This window comes from Suricata suricatta, chromosome 5 (genome assembly GCF_006229205.1).
Source record: "Suricata suricatta isolate VVHF042 chromosome 5, meerkat_22Aug2017_6uvM2_HiC, whole genome shotgun sequence".
In the NCBI taxonomy this organism is placed as follows: Eukaryota; Metazoa; Chordata; class Mammalia; order Carnivora; family Herpestidae; genus Suricata; species Suricata suricatta.
Window position 1 is genome coordinate 82,465,030 of NC_043704.1, and position 18,393 is coordinate 82,483,422.

General features: G+C 41.6%; 1 protein-coding gene across 4 annotated transcripts in view; it reads left to right on the forward strand.

Moving 5' to 3' along the window:
• The window catches only part of ABCC5 (ATP binding cassette subfamily C member 5), an 89,223-nt gene that overhangs the window by 23,656 nt on the left and 47,174 nt on the right, over positions 1–18,393 (forward strand). For 2 of the 4 annotated variants that reach the window (XM_029939782.1, XM_029939784.1), the window contains exons 3-9: positions 7,029–7,186; positions 7,378–7,533; positions 8,210–8,357; positions 13,232–13,465; positions 13,605–13,778; positions 14,326–14,473; positions 18,109–18,257. In XM_029939782.1, coding sequence (XP_029795642.1) covers positions 7,029–7,186; positions 7,378–7,533; positions 8,210–8,357; positions 13,232–13,465; positions 13,605–13,778; positions 14,326–14,473; positions 18,109–18,257 — 1,167 coding nt within the window. Of the gene's footprint in view, positions 1–7,028; positions 7,187–7,377; positions 7,534–8,209; positions 8,358–10,800; positions 12,470–13,231; positions 13,466–13,604; positions 13,779–14,325; positions 14,474–18,108; positions 18,258–18,393 lie in introns of those variants that run through there. The other 2 variants (XM_029939786.1, XM_029939785.1) reach the window with 2 other exon arrangements.

An 18,393-nucleotide genomic window follows, 5' to 3' on the forward strand; every position in this document is an offset into this window, starting at 1 on the left:
TTAAAAATTTTTTATAGGATACTTATTTTTGAGACAGAGAGAGACAGAGCACGAGTGGGGGTGGGGCAGAGAGGGAGACACAGAATCTGAAACAGGCTTCAGGCTCTGAACTGTCAGCACAGAACCCAGTGCGGGAGTCGGACCCATGAACTGTGAGATCATGGTGTGAGCTGAAGTCAGACACTTAACTGACTGAGCCATCCAGGCACCCCTTTAATTTTTTTTATTTTTGAGGGAGAGAGAGAGAGCAAACAGGGGAGGGGCAGAGAGAGAGGGAGAGGATCTGAAGCCAGCTCTGCGCTGACAGCAGTGAGCCTGGTGAGGAGCTCAAACTCACAAACCAAGAGATCATGACCTGAGCCAAAGTTGGACACTCAACCGACCAAGCTACCCAGAGCCCCTAAAAATAAAATCTTTAGGGGTGACTGGGTGGCTCAGTTCATTAAGTATCCAACTCTTGGTTTTAGCTCAGGCCATCATCTCCTGGATTGTGAATTTGAGCCCTGTGTCAGGCTCTATGTTGACACTGTGGAGCCTGCTTAGAATTCTTTCTCCTTCTCTCTCTCTTCCCTGTTCCTGTGTGCATTCTCTGCCCCCCCCCCAATAAATAAATACACTTAAGGGTGCCTGGGTGGCTCAGTCAGATAAGCGTCCAATTTCGGCTCAGGTCATGATCTCACAGTCCGTGAGTTCAACTCCCCAATAGGGCTCTGTGATGACAGCTCAGAGCCTGGAGCCTGCTTCAGATTTTGTGTCTCCCTCTCTTTCTCTCTCTCTCTCTCTCTCTCTCTCTCTTTCTCTGCCCTTCCCCCACATGTGTGCAGGCTCTCTCTCTCTTTCTCAAAAATAAATAAATAAACTAAAAAAAAACCCACTTAAAAAATGAATAAAATCTTTAAAAAAAATAATGCAGATTGTGAGCCAACATGAAGATATTTTAATTGACCTTTGAATAATAGGTCCCAAGCTCTATACTATGCTAGGGGCCAGGGACACAAACAAGAGTAAGATAACCTACACTACAGCAATGCTTACCACAAGCAGCCCATTGCAATGGTACAGGTACAGAGAAGAGATAGGGAAGAAATAAATTTTCTGATCTTAAAAGAGTCGGGAGATTTTGACTGAATGCCTCTAAGTGAGAATCTGGCTCAGGTAAAAGTATAGGACCACACCACTGGGCCTCAGTTGGACTGGGGTAGTCAGTTTCCCACCTTCCCTACAGGGGACCCCTTCCAGCCTCCAGCCTGGGCCTTGGGACTGAGGAGAGGGGAAACATGCCTGCCCCCACCCCCACCCGTCACTACACCATGTACATTGGTGGGGAACCTGGTGCTAGACCATTCCTAGATGAGCTGCTTCTGGGTCTGGGTCTGGGTTTGTACCCAACACAGCACCTCCCTCCCTGGGATCTTTCAAGAGTCAGCACTTGACACAAGGGTTTGTAAAAAGAAAGAAAAGAATAACAACTGCAAAAAATAAATAAGTCAGTGAAAGCTAAAGGAAAGAGGAAATAATTGAGGTAGGCTGTAAGATTTATCAGATGAATAAATTGGTAATATAGTTAATAAGTATTAAATGTTTATTCTATACCCATACTTTGCTAAGCACTTTTTATTCCATTAATTCCTCTCAACACTGTGTGACACGTGCATGCATCTTTGTAAAAATGAGTAAATGGAGCTCAAAGTGGCTAGGTAACATGTTGAAGGTTGCTGGCAGAATCAGCACGTGAAGTCATGTCTGTCTTCTAAAATCCACGTTCAAAATCAATGTACATCACAATGGCCTCCAACTGTGAGAAAAGTCTACCTATGAAGGTATTAATATTCTATGACCAAAGAGAAAATAGTTTTAGTGGAGTAAGAGGATTTTCCCTTGATTTTCTTGATAATGTTATTTTAATATTCAAGAATTCTTGCCAACAGCGAAACCATCTGTTTATTACTGTTTTGAGAGGCCTCTGAAAGAGTTGGGTGCAGATATACATAGATCCTCTTATCTGTCAGATATTTCATTGTCCTCACCTAGGTGGTAAGATATGACAAGGTAGGCAGTTTAGGAAAAATGGGATATGACTTGGAGAGTGGGTCACTTAGAGTGGCAACTTTCAGATTCTCTTAGGTCAACAAAATAGACTTGTTTGTTCCCACACTATGGATGTAGGGAATTTCTACTCCATGTTTCATTATTATGTGAAAATTTGAGGGTAAGTGCAATTCCAACCAATTTCAAAATGGGGTTTTACCTTTGTCAGGATAAAATTATGCTGAGTGCCTTGTTCTAAAATCAAAAGCAGGGGCCCCACAGTGGCTCAGTCGGCTAAGCATCCTACTTTGGCTTAGGTCATGATGTCATGGTTCACGAGTTCCAGCCCTGCATCAGGCTCTGTGCTGACAGCTCAGAGCCTGGAACCTGCTTCAGATTCTGGTCTCCCTCTCTCTGTCCTTCCTCACTCGCCCTCTGTCTCTCTCTCAAAAATAAGCAAACATTAAAAAAAATTTTTTTAAGCAGTACAAGAGCCCTCAGTCTCCGTTATGTTGCAGGTATTTGGTAATGGTAATATAGATCTCATAGTATAGATAGTATATAGTACTTATAGTATATAGTCTGGGGAAAGGAAACCTTGCCTGCCAACTCTCATCTGAGTCTTTTTAAAGCGCCTCTGAATTTGGCACTCTCCAATACAGGAAGTCACGACTCAGGAAGTGATGGAACATGACATCAGTTTATATAGTCAAAGGAATAAAACTCATGCAGTAATTTTGTTGAGTCCATTCACTTTTCTATTCATAGGTTTTGTTGAAAACTGTAACTTGGCATTTTAGAAATGAAGAAAATAAAAGTAGTATGCTATATACATAGAAATTGGTATGTTGTTATTATTCTCAGCATCTGGAAATCTTTTTTTTTTTTAATTTTTTACATTTATTTATTTTCGAAAGACAGAGAGAGACACAGCACACATGGGGGATGAGCAGAGAGAGAAGACGACACAGAATCTGAAGCAGGCTCCAGGCTCTGAGCTGTCAGCATAGAGCCCAACACAGGGCTGGAACCCACAAACCATGAGATCATGACCTGAGCCAAAGTTATATGCTCAACCGACTGAGCCACTCAGGTGCCCAAGCATCTGGAAGTCTTGAGCAGTCTTGCACGTAGGTGCTCAGTAAGTCATTTCTCAAAAAAATGAATAAAAGAAGATGTGAAGATTTTTGTTTCTTTTTAATACTACTGTGCTATTCTCATGTGAGAATATTAATAGATGGCATGCCAAGTTCACTTTTTCTGATGCTACAATGTCAAAAGATTTTATAAAACTCTCTTAACTCTTGAACTTGGTTCTAGATAGGTAAAAGAACTAGGGTAGGTAAGCCAATTTTGAAAAGGAAGAATAAAGTTAGAGATAATATACTACCCTATTTTAAGACTTACTGTAGGGGCACCTGGGTGGCTCAGTCAGCTGAGTGTCAGACTCTTGATACTGGCTCAGGTCATGAGATCATGATCCCAGGGTTGTAGGATCAAGCCCCACTGGCCTCTATACTGAGCATGGAACCTGCTTGAATATTCTCTTTCTCCTCCCTCCACTCTTCTCCCCTACTTGATCGTACTCTCGTTCTCTCTCAAAAAACAAAAACAAAACAAAACAACAACAACAAAAACCCAAGATTTACTATATAGCTACAATAATCAAGTTAGAGGTATCAGTGGAGGGATAGTCAAAAAGGTCAATGGCATAGAGTCCAGAAATCAACCCACACAAGTATAGTCAACTGATTTTCACTAGATACAAAAGTAATTTAATGAAGAGATGGTAGTCTTCAACAAATGACGTTGGAACGATTGGACATTTATAGGGAAAAAAAAGTCTTCATCTAAATCTTCTAAATCTTAGACTTTGTATAAAAATTAACTCAAGGTGAAAGAGCTAAATGTCAAACTATGAAATTTTAGAAGAAAATACAGAAATTATTCATGACCTAGGGTTAGATGAAGAGTTCCTCAGACATGACACTAAATAAAAAGCACAAGCCAGAAAATAAAAAAATCAAGATATTTAAAGTGATCAAAATTACAACTTTTGCTATGGAAATGGCCCTATTAAGGGAGGAAATATATGTGAATCATCTGACAAAAGATTTGAACCCATAGTAGATAAAACATTCTCTAAACCTAATGCTAAGAAAATAGTTCACTTAGACAATGGGCAAAAGACTTGAACAGATACTTCACCAAAAAAGAAGTATAAGCAGCAGATAAGTATAGGAAAAGATATTCAGTATCATTAGCTGTTAGGGTGGCGCAAATTAAAACCAAGATGAGAAACCGAACCACACTTAATGGAGTGACTAAAATGAAAAACTAATGATAATACCACATGATGGTGAGGATGTGGAGAAACTAGATCTCACATACATTGCTAGTGGGAATATAAAATGATACTTCAATAAAGTAATTTCAGTGACAACTAATGTTTGAATCATAAGTAATGTCAAGCCACTTTATATATGCTCATGATTTCAAAAGTTAAAATTAGAAGTGAAATCTCCATTCCCATACAGATTTCTAGTGGAGATATTTTCAGAATTTAAATTACAGTTCTAGCAGTGTATTTCCAGACCCTCAATGAAATAGAAAGGAAATTTACATGTTTCAAGATCCATTTATATTAGTGATAATAATGATCGTTGTTCAACATTGTGAATATAACTAATGCCCCTGAAGTGTACACTTAAAAATAATCAAAATGGCAGTTTTATATATCTTTTACCACAATAAACAAATCCGTTTAATTGTATCTTGCAAAAGCTTCTTACCTAATTTTCAGTTGGAAGTGGTTAGTCTGAATGTAAGGATATAATAAAAGCAAATGTCAAGAGAAAAGTCTAATAGAATGTCAGATGACTTCCAAGAGATAAATACGTTCAATTAAAATCATGTACTTATGGATTAATTTTCAGTATTTAGCAGTATCTGTCTGAATGAAAAGACATTTTCAAAGATGAAATTGTAAAATCTCATTATAAATCAGCATTAAGAGATGAAAATTTTGATAGATTTTAATTCAAGGGAAAACTACTTTAAAACCCCAGTTAAGTGAAATGTTATTCCCTCATAAAAGAATCCCATTCTTCTCATTAGTAGATCTGTATTACTGAAAAATGTATTCAATTATTACTGTATTTTGAATTTTGTCAATAAATGTTTTGTGGAAATTTGTTTTCTTTTGTTAACATAAATACCTACATAATATCCTCAGTTTTGCCTCTTGGCCCACAACGCCTAGAATATTCACTATGTGGTCCTTTACAGAAAATGTTGCCAACCCCTAGCTTAGAGCATTGATTTTTCTTTTTTTCTTTTTCTTTCTTTTTTTTTATGATCGATTTATTTTAATTTTTAAAATTTATTTATTTTTAAATTTTATTTTATTTTATTTTTTGACAGAGGGAGCGAGTAAGTGAGCACAATCAGGGGAGGGGCAGAGAGAGAGGGGGACAGAGAATCCGAAGTAGGCTCTGCACTGAGAGTGGAGACCCCCATGTGGGGCTTGAACCCTGGAACTTCGAGATCATGACCTGAGCTGAAGTTAAGACATTAAACCGACTGAGCCACCCAGGCACCCAATGACCAATTTTTTTTTAAGCAAAAGTTTATTCTTAAATGTACAACAGAATCTAAGACAACGCTTCATTCTAGCTACAGGTGGCAACAGTGCTATGACACAGGGAATCCAGATGTTTAAACGGGAATGGAATTAAGGATCACCATTGCCTCAGGCACAACGAACAGTTTACTTTTTGCCAGATTTCTTAATTCTACCTGTGGCCAGGGGACCCTTTCTTGTGGCCTGGTCTTTGCTTTTTATTTCTGGTGTTTCTTCTCCTCTTTCTGTTTCTGCTTGAATGCCTTACCTCATCCATCTCCTCAGCCTGCTTCTTGGGCTGCTTCAGTGACTTCTTCCTGCCCCCTTTGCAGCTGGATATGGCCTAGCCCCTTTCCCCAATTTTTCACATTTTCTTCTTTTCTAATATATGATTAAAATTTTTTTAAATATTTATTTATTTTTGAGAGAGACAGACAGATAGGGTCTGAGCAGGGAGAAGCAGAGAAGAAGGGAGACACAGAATCCAAAGCAGGCTCCAGGCTCCATGCTGTTAGCACAGCTCAATGTGGGGCTCAGACTCATGATGCCAGATCACGACCTAAGCCAAAGTTGAATGCTTAACAGACTGAGCCACCCAGGTTCCCCTCCTATATATGATTTAAAAGTGATCACAGTTTCACTCTCTGGTCTGCTTTAGCCCCATCCCACAAATTTGCATGAGCTATAGTTTCTTAGCATTTCATTCAGAATATTTACTAATTTCCATTTTATATCTTTAATTCATATTATTTAGAAGTGTGTTGGGATGCCTGGGTGGCTCAGTTGGTTAAGCCTCTGACTCTTGAGTTTGGCTCAGGTCATTATCCTCGAGATCAAGCCTCACATCAGACTCTGCACTGGGCGTGGAGCCTGCTTGGGATTCTCTCTCTCTACCCCTCTCCCCTGCTCATCCTCTCTTTCTCAAAAATAAATACAATAAACTTTAAAGTACATACAGATTTTAGAATGTACAACACAAAGAGTGAATCTTAATGTAAACAGTGGATTTTAGTCAATAGTAACATATCAATATTGGTTCATCAGTTGTAACCAATGCACTGCCCTAATGGAAGGATGTGACTAATGGAGGAAACAGATGGGGAAGCGATGAGATGAGGAGGTATATGGGAACTCTCTGTACTTTCTGTTCAGTTTTTCTGAACCTAAAAGTGCTCAAGAGTTTGGAAATTTTACATAGCTGGTTTAATGTTCCTTAGCAAGTTCTTATCATACAAGTTAGTGTTTAACCCTGAGCCTTGAGATTTCTCAGGTAAGATGAATCTGGTTTGCATTTTGAGCTATTATGTCAGAGGTAGATTTGCCCCTCTGTTCTAATGTTTGTTAACTGTGTCTCTGCCTTCTCTATCTGTTAAAACAGCTGGAATGCCAAGATGCCTTGGAAACAGCAGCCCGAGCTGAGGGCCTTTCCCTGGATGCCTCCATGCATTCTCAGCTCAGAATGCTGGATGAGGAACATCCCAAGGGAAAGTACCACCATAGCTTAAGTGCTCTGAAGCCCATCCGGACCACTTCCAAGTAAGAGGCTCTGCCAGTTAATGACTTCCCTGTAAAGCACCAGAAGCACTTTTGAAAATTTGGGCTAAGATTAGAACATTTGGGAGGACCCATTTATAGTCAGGAACCGTTTACTAAACATTGTATTAGAAATGCTGGCTAGCCTGTCTGTGTGCACTGACAATTTTGTACTTTGGGTTTTCTCTCCTTAGACACCAGCACCCAGTGGACAATGCTGGGCTCTTCTCCTACATGACTTTTTCTTGGCTTTCTCCTCTGGCCCGCATGGCTCACAAGAAGGGGGAGCTCTCAATGGAGGACGTCTGGTCTTTGTCCAAACACGAGTCTTCTGATGTGAACTGCAGAAGGTAGGCGTCTCTGATCCACCCTGGTCTCCCACATACTGGGTGTGTAGGGCCTGAGCTAGGAGGATGGGTCCGGCAGTGTGACACCCTCAGCTCTGTGTTTTTAGGATCTGAGCTGTTCTACGGAGGGAGGGTAACCTGGGGATGACTTTCTCTTTGCTCTTCTGCTTTATCTCCTATTTCACCTTTAATCCTGTTTTAACCACGGGCTTTCTCTCTCTCTCTCAGCCCCGCTTCTCTTCCTGAGTCGACAGGGAAATTATGTTGCTGCCTTGTGACAGAATACATTTTTGTGGTAGCTGATTATCATGATTAAAATCTAGCTTACAACTTTACATTTGACTACAGGATTCTTCAGAAAGGGTTGGGGACCCTTGAGAAAGGAAGTTCTTAGCCATGAACAAATTCTATTCAGGGATAATTTTTTCTGGCGGAAGGAAGGAAGGACTTTGGTTCTCATCATTTTCTATATCAGGAGGGGCTCTCTGTACAGGGTAAATATGGAGTTACCCAGGTAGGATATTTTTTCTCAGAAGGTGAAGTCTGTGTACATAGTTTAAAGGAGAAGCTCACATGAGTGGTATCAAAGCCTGGAGACAAAAAGCCATGGCAGGAGGGAATCTAGGGAGTGTCTGTTCACGTGTGGAGATGTGTAACGAGGACATGTGCCCTTGTTAAGACTAGAGAGACTGTGGCAAGAAGAGCTGAATGAAGTTGGGCCAGACGCCGCCTCCCTCCGAAGGGTTGTGTGGATCTTCTGCCGCACCAGGCTCATCCTCTCCATCGTGTGCCTGATGATCACACAGCTGGCTGCCTTCAGTGGACCAGTAAGTTCTAACCATCCTTTCTGACAGTCTCCAGGGGCCCGGCCATGGCCAGCTCTAACACTCTTGTTCTGTTGCAGGAGTTGTGTCACCTTTGGGCTAGTTAGCAGCCTTAGAGTTGCCTCTAGGTCTATTGAAAGGGAATAATTGATTTGGAATGAATGGTGGCTTGTCAGCAGCTGCAAGGAAGGGGCCGTGTTGCCAGAGGAAAGCTGGACCTGGCTTGCTTTCCTGGGGCGGGTGACAATGAACGATTCCAGCTCTGGGCAGGACTGTGCTTCTTTGCTGTATGGCGACATGAAACAACAGTCTTGGTTTGGGGAGATGGTGTCTCGCCGTGCTGTGAGTGGGCGAGAGTGGCACTGGGTGGCATAGGCTGCTGAGCCAGTGACACACCAAATGCTGGTGACACACCGAATGCCAGGAGGCAGGGTTGTCACATGTTTGGTGGTTCTATGGCAAATGAGCCTGAAGAAACTAGAGGAGTGTTGAGGTTTTTAGAGTCTAACCTGGTGTCTGTTTTGAGTTTCGGTTTATATTGTAAACTGTGTGGTAGGTGTTGGGGTGGTAAGCCATGGTTTTTGCCTAGTGTGTACTGAAGCAGAGTAGGTAAGAGAGTGATGTTCACGCTCTTCTCTGGACACCTGTTTCTTACACCTGCTGTGCTTCCTTACACTTGAGACTTTGATTAAATCTATTCTCTGCATATTTGCCTTGAGGCATCGGAGCAGTAGTGCTACTTATACTGTGCATTTTCCGTGTGTGGGTAAGCTGGAGGTTCATGGTTTTGGTAAGTATATTGCCTAAGATGCATGGTGATTAGGTAAAACTAATTCGCAGTTTTTCTGTGTTTGGGTTTTTTTTGTTGTTGTTATTGTTTGTTTTTTGTTTTTTTAAATGTTTGAAATTTTTTTTAAAAGCTCTGATCTCTTTTCTGAAGCAGAGAAAACTACTTTCCTGGTATTAGGTTTCTATATTAATTGACCAACTAACACACTATTGTATAAGTTTAAAGTAAGAAAGACCACGTAACTGAATATTATTTTATTGACCAAAATGGCAAACATTCTCATAGGACCAGCTTCCCCCAAGAAGAGCTTCTGTCATTGTTTCACTACAGGGCTGGTGGCTGCTCTGGATATTCTGTGGAATTCATTGAGCTGGATAGCACAGTATATAGGCTTTCATGATTCCATTTGGCCAGTGCAAGATGGCTCCCCCCATGGGAAAAAAAAAAAAAGGAAACAAAACAAAAGAAAGAAAGAAAGGGAAGAAAAGAAATTCCATAGGTTATTGAGATTTTTAATTTTTTATTTGAGGGGGAAAAAAGCTACCTATGCATGTTTAATTTGGGGCCTACAGTCACTCCCTTGAGCATCTGCATATTCCTTCATCTCTCTTTTAAGGCACTGCATATTGGATCGCTAACTCTAGTAAACTCTTCTAGAGGCGAGGGAACACTGAGAGCCTTCCTTTAATAGGAAAACAGCAGCATGCTTTTCCTTCTCTCTATCGTCTTGGGGAAGAGCAACTTACGGCCTGTGTTATTTCACGAGATTCCATCCTAGAACAATGGAGAAAGCAATGATCCCACCCATCATCTTTCTAAATGATAAAAAGATTTAAAATTATAAGCACAGTAAACTTCTTTTTTTGGAGCTCCAGTTCTTATAAATTTATTTTTAATTGGAAATTGAAGAATCAGGCTGGTTTTGAGATTAGTACTAGCAATGAGCATACCTTCTGTTCTGTGGATTTAAATCCTTTCGAGGAGCATCCATTTTAGATTTTTGCACATTTTCTAATGTGGCACAACTTTCAAACTGGCTCAGTCTGTTCTTATAGAAGTCTATGTAAGAATCAACTCCCCGAATATGAGGATATTTCTGATCTCCTCTCAGGCCTCACTGAACCTTGGTAGCCATATGCAGAATATATGAAACAATGAAATTAATGTGTGTGTATGTTTTTTAACTGGCTGGACACTTGTAATCGAGATGATCCAAGGTTTCAGTGATGCTAGTGGACCAGAGCTCTCTGCAGAGTGGCCAGAGGTCATAGCAGTGTTAACAGAGTACCAGATAAGTGGGTATGGTCCTGGCCTAGCATGAGTGACTGGACTTGCTAAAGTCTTGCTAAAGTTGTGGCCTCCTTGGATTCAAACAGTTTAAAAAGACCAGGCCTGACCTATGATTTTCTGTGTAAAGAATTAGCATCCACCCTGTAGATCTGCAAGAGAAGACTACCTCCTGCAGCACTAGATCTCGGTGAATGCTAACTCTGCTCCAGGGCCTTTTGGGGAAAGGGCAGTGAATAGCCTCTAGAGAGGTAAGTTTCCCACCCTCCTCCCCACCTCTCCCCAGCTGCAGCTTGCTTGGTGCTGTCAGGATCTGGATTTGGGGGGAGTCTCTCTGTAGTGGAACCAGTGACAGAAGCTGTTCTTTAGAATTTTCAGGATGGCTGTATTCTGCGGTCAGAATGAGAGAGTCAAGCTGGGCAGAATCTCTCGCCAAGAGTTCAGGTAAGGTAATGTTTATTCACTGGGAATGCTTTCCACAGCCAGACAGCTATGCTGACAATCTCGAATTTTTCTCCCAGTTTGTTTGCATTTAAATGATAAGTTTGTAACTTTTTAAAACTAAATTCTCACTGGATTTCTCATGAAAAACCTTTCTTTCTTTATCCCATGAAAAATGGTTTGAAATGTAATTGTTTTAAAAAAAAACCTGATGTGTTGGAAATTCTTTAATCTGCTGTTTCCTCTTTCCCCCCACCCTCTGAAAGTTTTACATAATGTTAAGCCTTCATTATGTCTTTGACCTTCCCCTGGCTCACCACCGCCAGGAGGTACTAATGCTATTACCTGGTGCTGAAAGAGGGCACTGTAAAGATATGGGAAGGAAGGAACCCCAAACTACAACCTGCTGTCCTTTCACGCCTTCCTTTGGAGACTGTTCCATCAGTGCCGAGGTGTGTGAGAAAATGCTTTACTGCATCGCCATCTTACTGAGTTGCTTCACGTGAGGAAAAATGGGGTTTTGACCCTGCCACTCAGTGACTCAGTTCCACATTTTGGATTACATACTGGAAAAGAAGCCAATCTTCTTGCTAGTAAACCAACAACCCAGCTGTATGTGGTGACCCTAACAATGGATATAAACCTAAAAATCTGAGGGAGGGGAGAGGTGGAATACAATAGTTCTCAGAATCTGAAATCTCATTTATTTGATCAGGTTATTTGTTGATACTTGACAGAAATCTGATTGGTGGGGATCTCTTAGGATCTAGTGGACATCTGGTATTAATTTCCTTTCAGGAAAAATGAGAAATGCCAGTTAACCCAAGAACATCTGGGTTCTGGAATTCAGTATAAGCCGCCTCAGGACAATTGTGTCTGGCCTCCATTTTTGTCTGTCATTCGGAGCTGGCTTCCATCAACAGTACCTTTTGCTATAAGGATCCGGGGTAGTTGGGTGGATGGGTTTCTCATTAAATTTTTTTTTCCCTTCCTTCAGGGTGGGGGATTGGTTTGGCTTTCTTTTGTCGTGGCTTGTTTTGTTTCATTTTTGGCAAGATTGATTTTAGCTGCAAGGACTTGAAAAGACTCTGAAGGATCCCACCAGCTTTTCCTTGAGGCCTAGATTTTCGTATTCTGTCCTGAGCAGAAGTCATTCATCACAGCCTGCTGAACCAATAGCACCAGTGATTTTAAGCAGAATTATCTCTTTGGGGATTTTTTAGTTTTTAGTTTTTTGGGTTTTTTTTTAATTCTCTTTCCTTAGCAGCAAGGTCTTATTCCTGGAGAATCTACTCCACTGTAGCCTCACTGCAGCTGCAGGAGCCTTAATCGATTAAGTGCTGTCAGCTTGATGTACTACTCCGGACTCTGGAAACAGATATCGGTTCTATTCTGTATTTCCACTGTGTGTAGCTAAAACAACAGTCGGAGGCCCGATGACCTGTTAGACGGCTAGCCTTGTATAACTCGACTCTGTATGTTCCCATGTATGTTACCGCAATGCTCCTCCTGTTGTACAGTGTCTGTGAGATGCTCTTTGAAGATGGTACTTTTATTTTTTTTTTTTTCATTTTCAATAAAAGTACATTACCTCCCACTTCCTGGTATTTAATCCTGTTGCTGAATGTGCCTTGTGTGAGTGTGTGCTCCGGCGTTGCAGGACCTCAGAGCTGGAGGTGGCACTCGGTGGTTCTTGGGGGCTGGCTGCCTTCCCTCACTGCAGGTGGTGTTAGACATATACTACCTGAGGTAACATGTTTTTGTTTTTGGGAGGGAGTGGGGAGTGGGGAGGGCCCGTGGGAGGGTTTTTGGATTTTGGATAGTCTGCTTTGTTTGCTGTCTTCTGTACTATTAAACTGCTGATGTTTATTTTCAGGAATGTTTTGCAAATGCACTTCTCACTCTTCCCCAGTCCAACTGTAGGTACACTGTTCCTTTTTATCAAATAAGCACGTTTGAAACGATCCAAAAAAAAAAAAGGTCTTAATTTCATTAAAAGAAATGTATCAGTGTGTGGAGATACTGGAATAAGGTCAAATATATACTTTTTAATGACTGTGTGTTTAGAATTAATTTCAGCTCATGGACAGGTTTATGTTACATTAGAAAGAGTAACGGTTTTGGTGGCATCCTGAAGGAAGAAAATTTCAGATTAGATGTATTTCCTGCAAAATGCCCTGAGTAAATACCCGCAGGCCATGTAGTCCGTAGATTTGGTCCTTCAAGGTCTTTCTCTGCTTATGGACATACATACCACTGTACAGTGGGGCTGCTTCCTCTTTCTAACTTAACATAAAACTGTGGCGTGGCGTGTGGGTGCTGTGGAGATGTTGACGGCGGGGTGTGTTTCTCCCTGTAGGCCTTCGTGGTGAAACACCTCTTGGAATACACCCAGGTCACAGACTCTAACTTCCAGTACAGCTTGCTGTTAGTCCTGGGCCTCCTCCTGACTGAAATCGTGCGCTCCTGGTCACTTGCTCTGACTTGGGCATTGAATTACCGAACTAGTATCCGCTTGCGAGGGGCCATCCTAACCATGGCATTTAAGAAGATCCTTAAGTTAAAGAACATTAAAGAGAAATCCGTGGGTGAGGTGAGTACGGGGTGCTTGCTTCAGGGTAGAGAGAAAGCTCCCAGCTCTCTCTGCATTGTCCTGCCTCTTCCTCCTGAGACGAGTGGCTGAGTGGCCAGCGTCCTCGCGGGGTCCTCTCATTGCTCTCTGTGTCTCGTAGCTCATCAACCTGTGCTCCAGCGATGGGCAGAGGATGTTTGAGGCAGCCGCCGTTGGCAGCTTGTTGGCTGGAGGACCCGTTGTTGCCATCTTAGGCATGATTTATAATGTGATTATTCTAGGACCAACTGGCTTCCTAGGATCAGCTGTTTTTATCCTCTTTTATCCATCAATGGTGAGTAAGACCCCTTCCCGTATTTTAGCAGCTTCTCCTTAAAATGAGTTGCTTCTGTTAGGTTTTATGTAGTAGGCACCACTGAGGCATCACATCTCTGACTGGAAATTTCCTCAAAGCAGGTACCTGGTTTGGAAAAGTCTAAGGTGTCACTTGAATAAAGGCCGTGGCTCTTAATGAGATTTAAAAAAGAGAATCTGAGTGAAGGAGAAGGCCAGCAGGTGAACTCTGCCCCCAAGTAACACGGGAGTGTCTGAGTCTCTTTATCTTCAGTTGCTGCTATCTGATACGGCTCTTCTGCTTCCCTTTGGTAGCACTCAATACCCATAATGAGCATGAGAACAAATACTTGACTTCCTTACAAAGACATAAGAATTAAACAATATTTTATTATAATTCAATAGACCACTTTTATTAAAAAGCAGCACACCTACCTGATGCTCATTTTATTTATAATAATCTTGAGCAGATTTATTTCCCAGAAAGGCTAGACGGTTCTTAAGTTTGAACAAGCCCTGACTTGGCACGACATTACTTTTCCTTTCAGATGTTTGTATCCCGGATCACTGCATATTTCAGGAGAAAATGTGTGACCACCACTGATGAACGTGTCCAGAAGATGAATGAAGTCGTCACTTACATTAAATTTATTAAAATGTATGCCTGGGTCAAAGCATTTTCTCAAATTGTACAAAGTGAGTTTAAGGATTTTATATGTGTGTTTGGTAGAAGGGCTTTAGTGTCCTGGCTTCCTGAGCACATAAGCTGCTAGGAATCCTAATGTCATAGGATCATAATGTCTCATATTCTTATAGTATCTTTTTTTTAAATTTTTTTTTAAATGTTTTATTTATTTTTGATACAGAGAGAGACAGAGCATGAGAGGGGGAGGAGCAGAGAGGGGAGACACAGAACTGGAAGCAGGTTCCAGGCTCTGAGCTAGCTGTCAGCACAGAGCCCGACGCGGGGCTCGAACCCACGAACGTGAGATCTGACCTGAGCCGAATCGGAGGCTTAACCGACTGAGCCACCCAGGCGCCCTTTTTTTTAAATTTTTAATTTTAATTTTAATTTTTTTGAGAGAGAGACAGTGTGAGCAGGGGAGACTCAGAGAGAGAGGGAGACACAGGATCCGAAGCAGGCTCCAGGCTCTTAGCTAACTGTCAGCACATAGCCTGATGCGGGGCTTGAACCCACGAACTATGAGATCATGACCTGAGCCCAAGTCAGAAACTTAACTGACTGAGCCCCCCAGACACTCCTCTTATAGTATCTTATGATCTTATATTAAAATGGATCTTAGAGACTTGAACCCATAATCTCTTCTTACACAAGAGGAAAAAATTAAGACCAGAAAATTGTAATTTTTCCTAAGATAACTAGGCTAGTGATGAGTAATTCATTCAGTTTCAAAGCTACCTATCTTTACTGTCATCCTGCACATTATTTTGTGGCGTGGCCATGAAGACACTACAGAAAACAGTATCAAGTGGCTTCTGAGGGCTTCTCCCTCCCCTCTCCGCCACAGCTGCACATACACCACAGGTAGTGAGTGAAGTGTGAGATTCTGGGGGAGCAGAAGTGCCAGGTGGGGAGTTAGGAAAGCAGGACTCTAGGCCTAGCTCAGCTGCTCACTCACTGGGGTTTTTGGTTTGTTGTTTTATTTGTATCTTTTCAAACAGTTGACTTACATGGAGTCACAGGGCGTGTCCTGGCCCTATCCTGGTTATCCTGATCAATAAACTCAGCATAGACAGAAACTAGTCTAATATTTAAATGCCAAATGATGCACCTTATAAAAGGTGATCTTGGGGCACCTAGGTGGCTCATTCATGTGAGCGTCCGGCTTCAGCTCAGGTCATGGTCTCGCAGTTCATGCGTTCGAGCCCTACATTGGGCTCTGCTGATAGCTCAGAGCCTGGAGTCTGCTTCAGATTCTGTGTCTCTCTCTGCCCCTTCCCCACTTGTACTTGCTGCCTCTCTCTCTCTCTCTCTCTCTCTCTCTCAAAAATAAATAAATATTATTTAAAAAAATTTTTTTTAAAAAGGTGATCTTTAGGGGTTCCTGGGTAGCTCAGTTAATTAAGCATCCAACTTCTGCTCAGGTCATGATCTCACAGTTCTTGAGTTCGAGCTCCACTTTGGACCCTGCGCTGACAGTGCAGAGGCTGCTTGGGATTCTCTCTCTCCATCTCTCTCTCTGCCTTTCTCCTACTTGTGAGTGCTCGCTCGCTCTTTCTCAAAATAACAAATAAACTTTTGAAAAAAAAAGTGACATTTAAGAAGGATATATTTAAAGGCACTTTGAAGTTGAAAAAAAAAGAAGACATATTTACATTTAAACTTAATTTAAGTATAAAAGATATGGGCTGTTAATTGACCATCACCTCATAGTGAGCTAACCTGAATTCATTACAGTTACAAAAGTTAATGCGATTTTAGGTTGAATAGAAATACAGTGTTCAGAGCAAGGAAGCTATTTTATTTTTACTGCTTGGTTTGTCAATGAAACCTTCAGGAACATTGTGTCCAGTTCATAAGCTTATTTATCAGTGGTCATCAGGAGGAGGCGGCCACTCAGAGGTGTCCAGCAGTGGGTTAGACAGCTTCGTTTAGTGGTGAATTCACTGCCAATAGAATGGAACAAATGGATGCTAACTGGATATCTGCCAAGCATGTTGTACGCAGGGTGACTGCCGATGGTCCTTTCTGCCTCTCTCACTCTGTAGTTTTATAATTTTCTTTCTGAGAGTCCACTCTTCTTTCAGCCCCTGACTTTGGTGTCTTAACCTGTGTGTGCTAATTTGAAAAGAGTATTCTTGCTCATTATGGACTTAGGCAAGGTATATGGTAAATGTGAAAGCATTAGATTTTTACAAAGACGACTTACGAGCTAGCTCTGAAGATAGTTCCCAATGTCTCAGACAGTGATAATACCATTAAAGTCAGTGCAAAGCTTCTCAGAATTGCTTGTATGTTTAAAAAAATAAAAACAGGGGTGCCTGGGTGGCTAAGTTGGCTAAGCATCTGACTCTTGATTTTGGCTCAGGTCATAATCTAACGTCTCATGGAATTGTGCCCTGAGTCGGGCTCCATGCTGACAGCACAAAGCCTGCTTGGGATTCTTTCTTTCTCCATGTCACATAACCTTCCCCCACCCGCATGCATGTGCACTTTCTTCCTGTCTCTTTCTGTCTCAAAAATAAACATTAAAAAACCCACATGCAGAAAACGTATCACTTTATTTTCATACTTCCTATTCGATGGTCTTCAGTACCCTAGCATTGCTCTGTTAATATAGGTTGCAATTTTGCAAATATTTTAGAAAAATCTTTCTACCTACCAAGTTGTATTTCACTCACTTTCTCTCAGTCATCCTCACTGCTTTTTGTGTGAAAGCCTTTACCCAGTACTGACATACAGTAGGCACTCTAATAAATCTGAGTTAGTTTTTTATTCTATTTAATTCTACCATTACTGTGGTAGTCTTTTCTGCAATTACCGAGGCAGGAAATAAACAACGAGCAGGTAAGCAAACAAAACTGCTGATTGCAGATACAATTACTGTGCTCATTCCTTCTAGATGTAAGATGTTTGCAAGAAAAATCAGACTAAGGCAGAAGATGATCATTGCACTGATATGTAGGAACTGCTTTCTGTTAGGCGTGTTCCTGTGTATTTCAGGCTTGTGTACCAGCATTAATGGTAATAATTGATAGTCATGTTGACCTCGGTTTTGCATCATAGGCATTAAAGAGTTGGTTTTTTTAATGCTTATTTATGTATTTATTTATTTTTAAATATTTGAGAGAGAGCACAAGCAGGGGATGGGCAGAGAGAGAGGGAGGGAGACACAAAATCCAAAGCAGGCTCCGGGCTCTGAATTGTCAGCCCAGAGCCTGACGCAGGGCTCAAACCCAGACCATGAGATCATGACCTGAGCCAAAGGTGGACACTTAACTAACTGAGCCACCCAGGTTCCCCTTAATGCTTATTTATTTTTGAGAGAGAGCGAGCCAGCATGCATGAGTGTGCTAGTGGGAGAGGGCCAGGGAAAGAGGGGGACAGCTTTCAAAGCAGGCTCTGCACAGACAGTAGACAACCTGATGTGGGGCTCGAACTCATGAATGAACCATGAGATCATGACGTGAGCCAAAGTTAGATGCTCAACTGACTGAGCTACCCAGGCACCCCAAAGAGTTGTTTTAAAACCTATGTGGCTAAAGACCTAGCAAGTCTTTGGTGACAGAGAAGCAATATCCCATGGTTTCTTTTGACTTGCTTTAAAATTGGCTTGCTTTTCACCAACTGGCTTGCTTTTTATTCTTAGAAATCCGAGAGGAAGAACGTCGGATATTGGAAAAAGCTGGATACTTCCAGAGCATCACTGTTGGTGTAGCTCCCATCGTGATGGTGATTGCCAGTGTGGTGACATTCTCTGTTCACATGACCCTTGGCTTTGACCTGACAGCAGCACAGGTCAGTGAGTCCTCAGGGCTTGGGGAGGTTTTAGAAATACCACATATAGAGATACTCTGGTTCTTTTGTTTTTGGATTTGGAGGTGCCCCCAATAATCAGAAAGTATTTTTTCTTTCATGTGATTAAGCTGAGAAG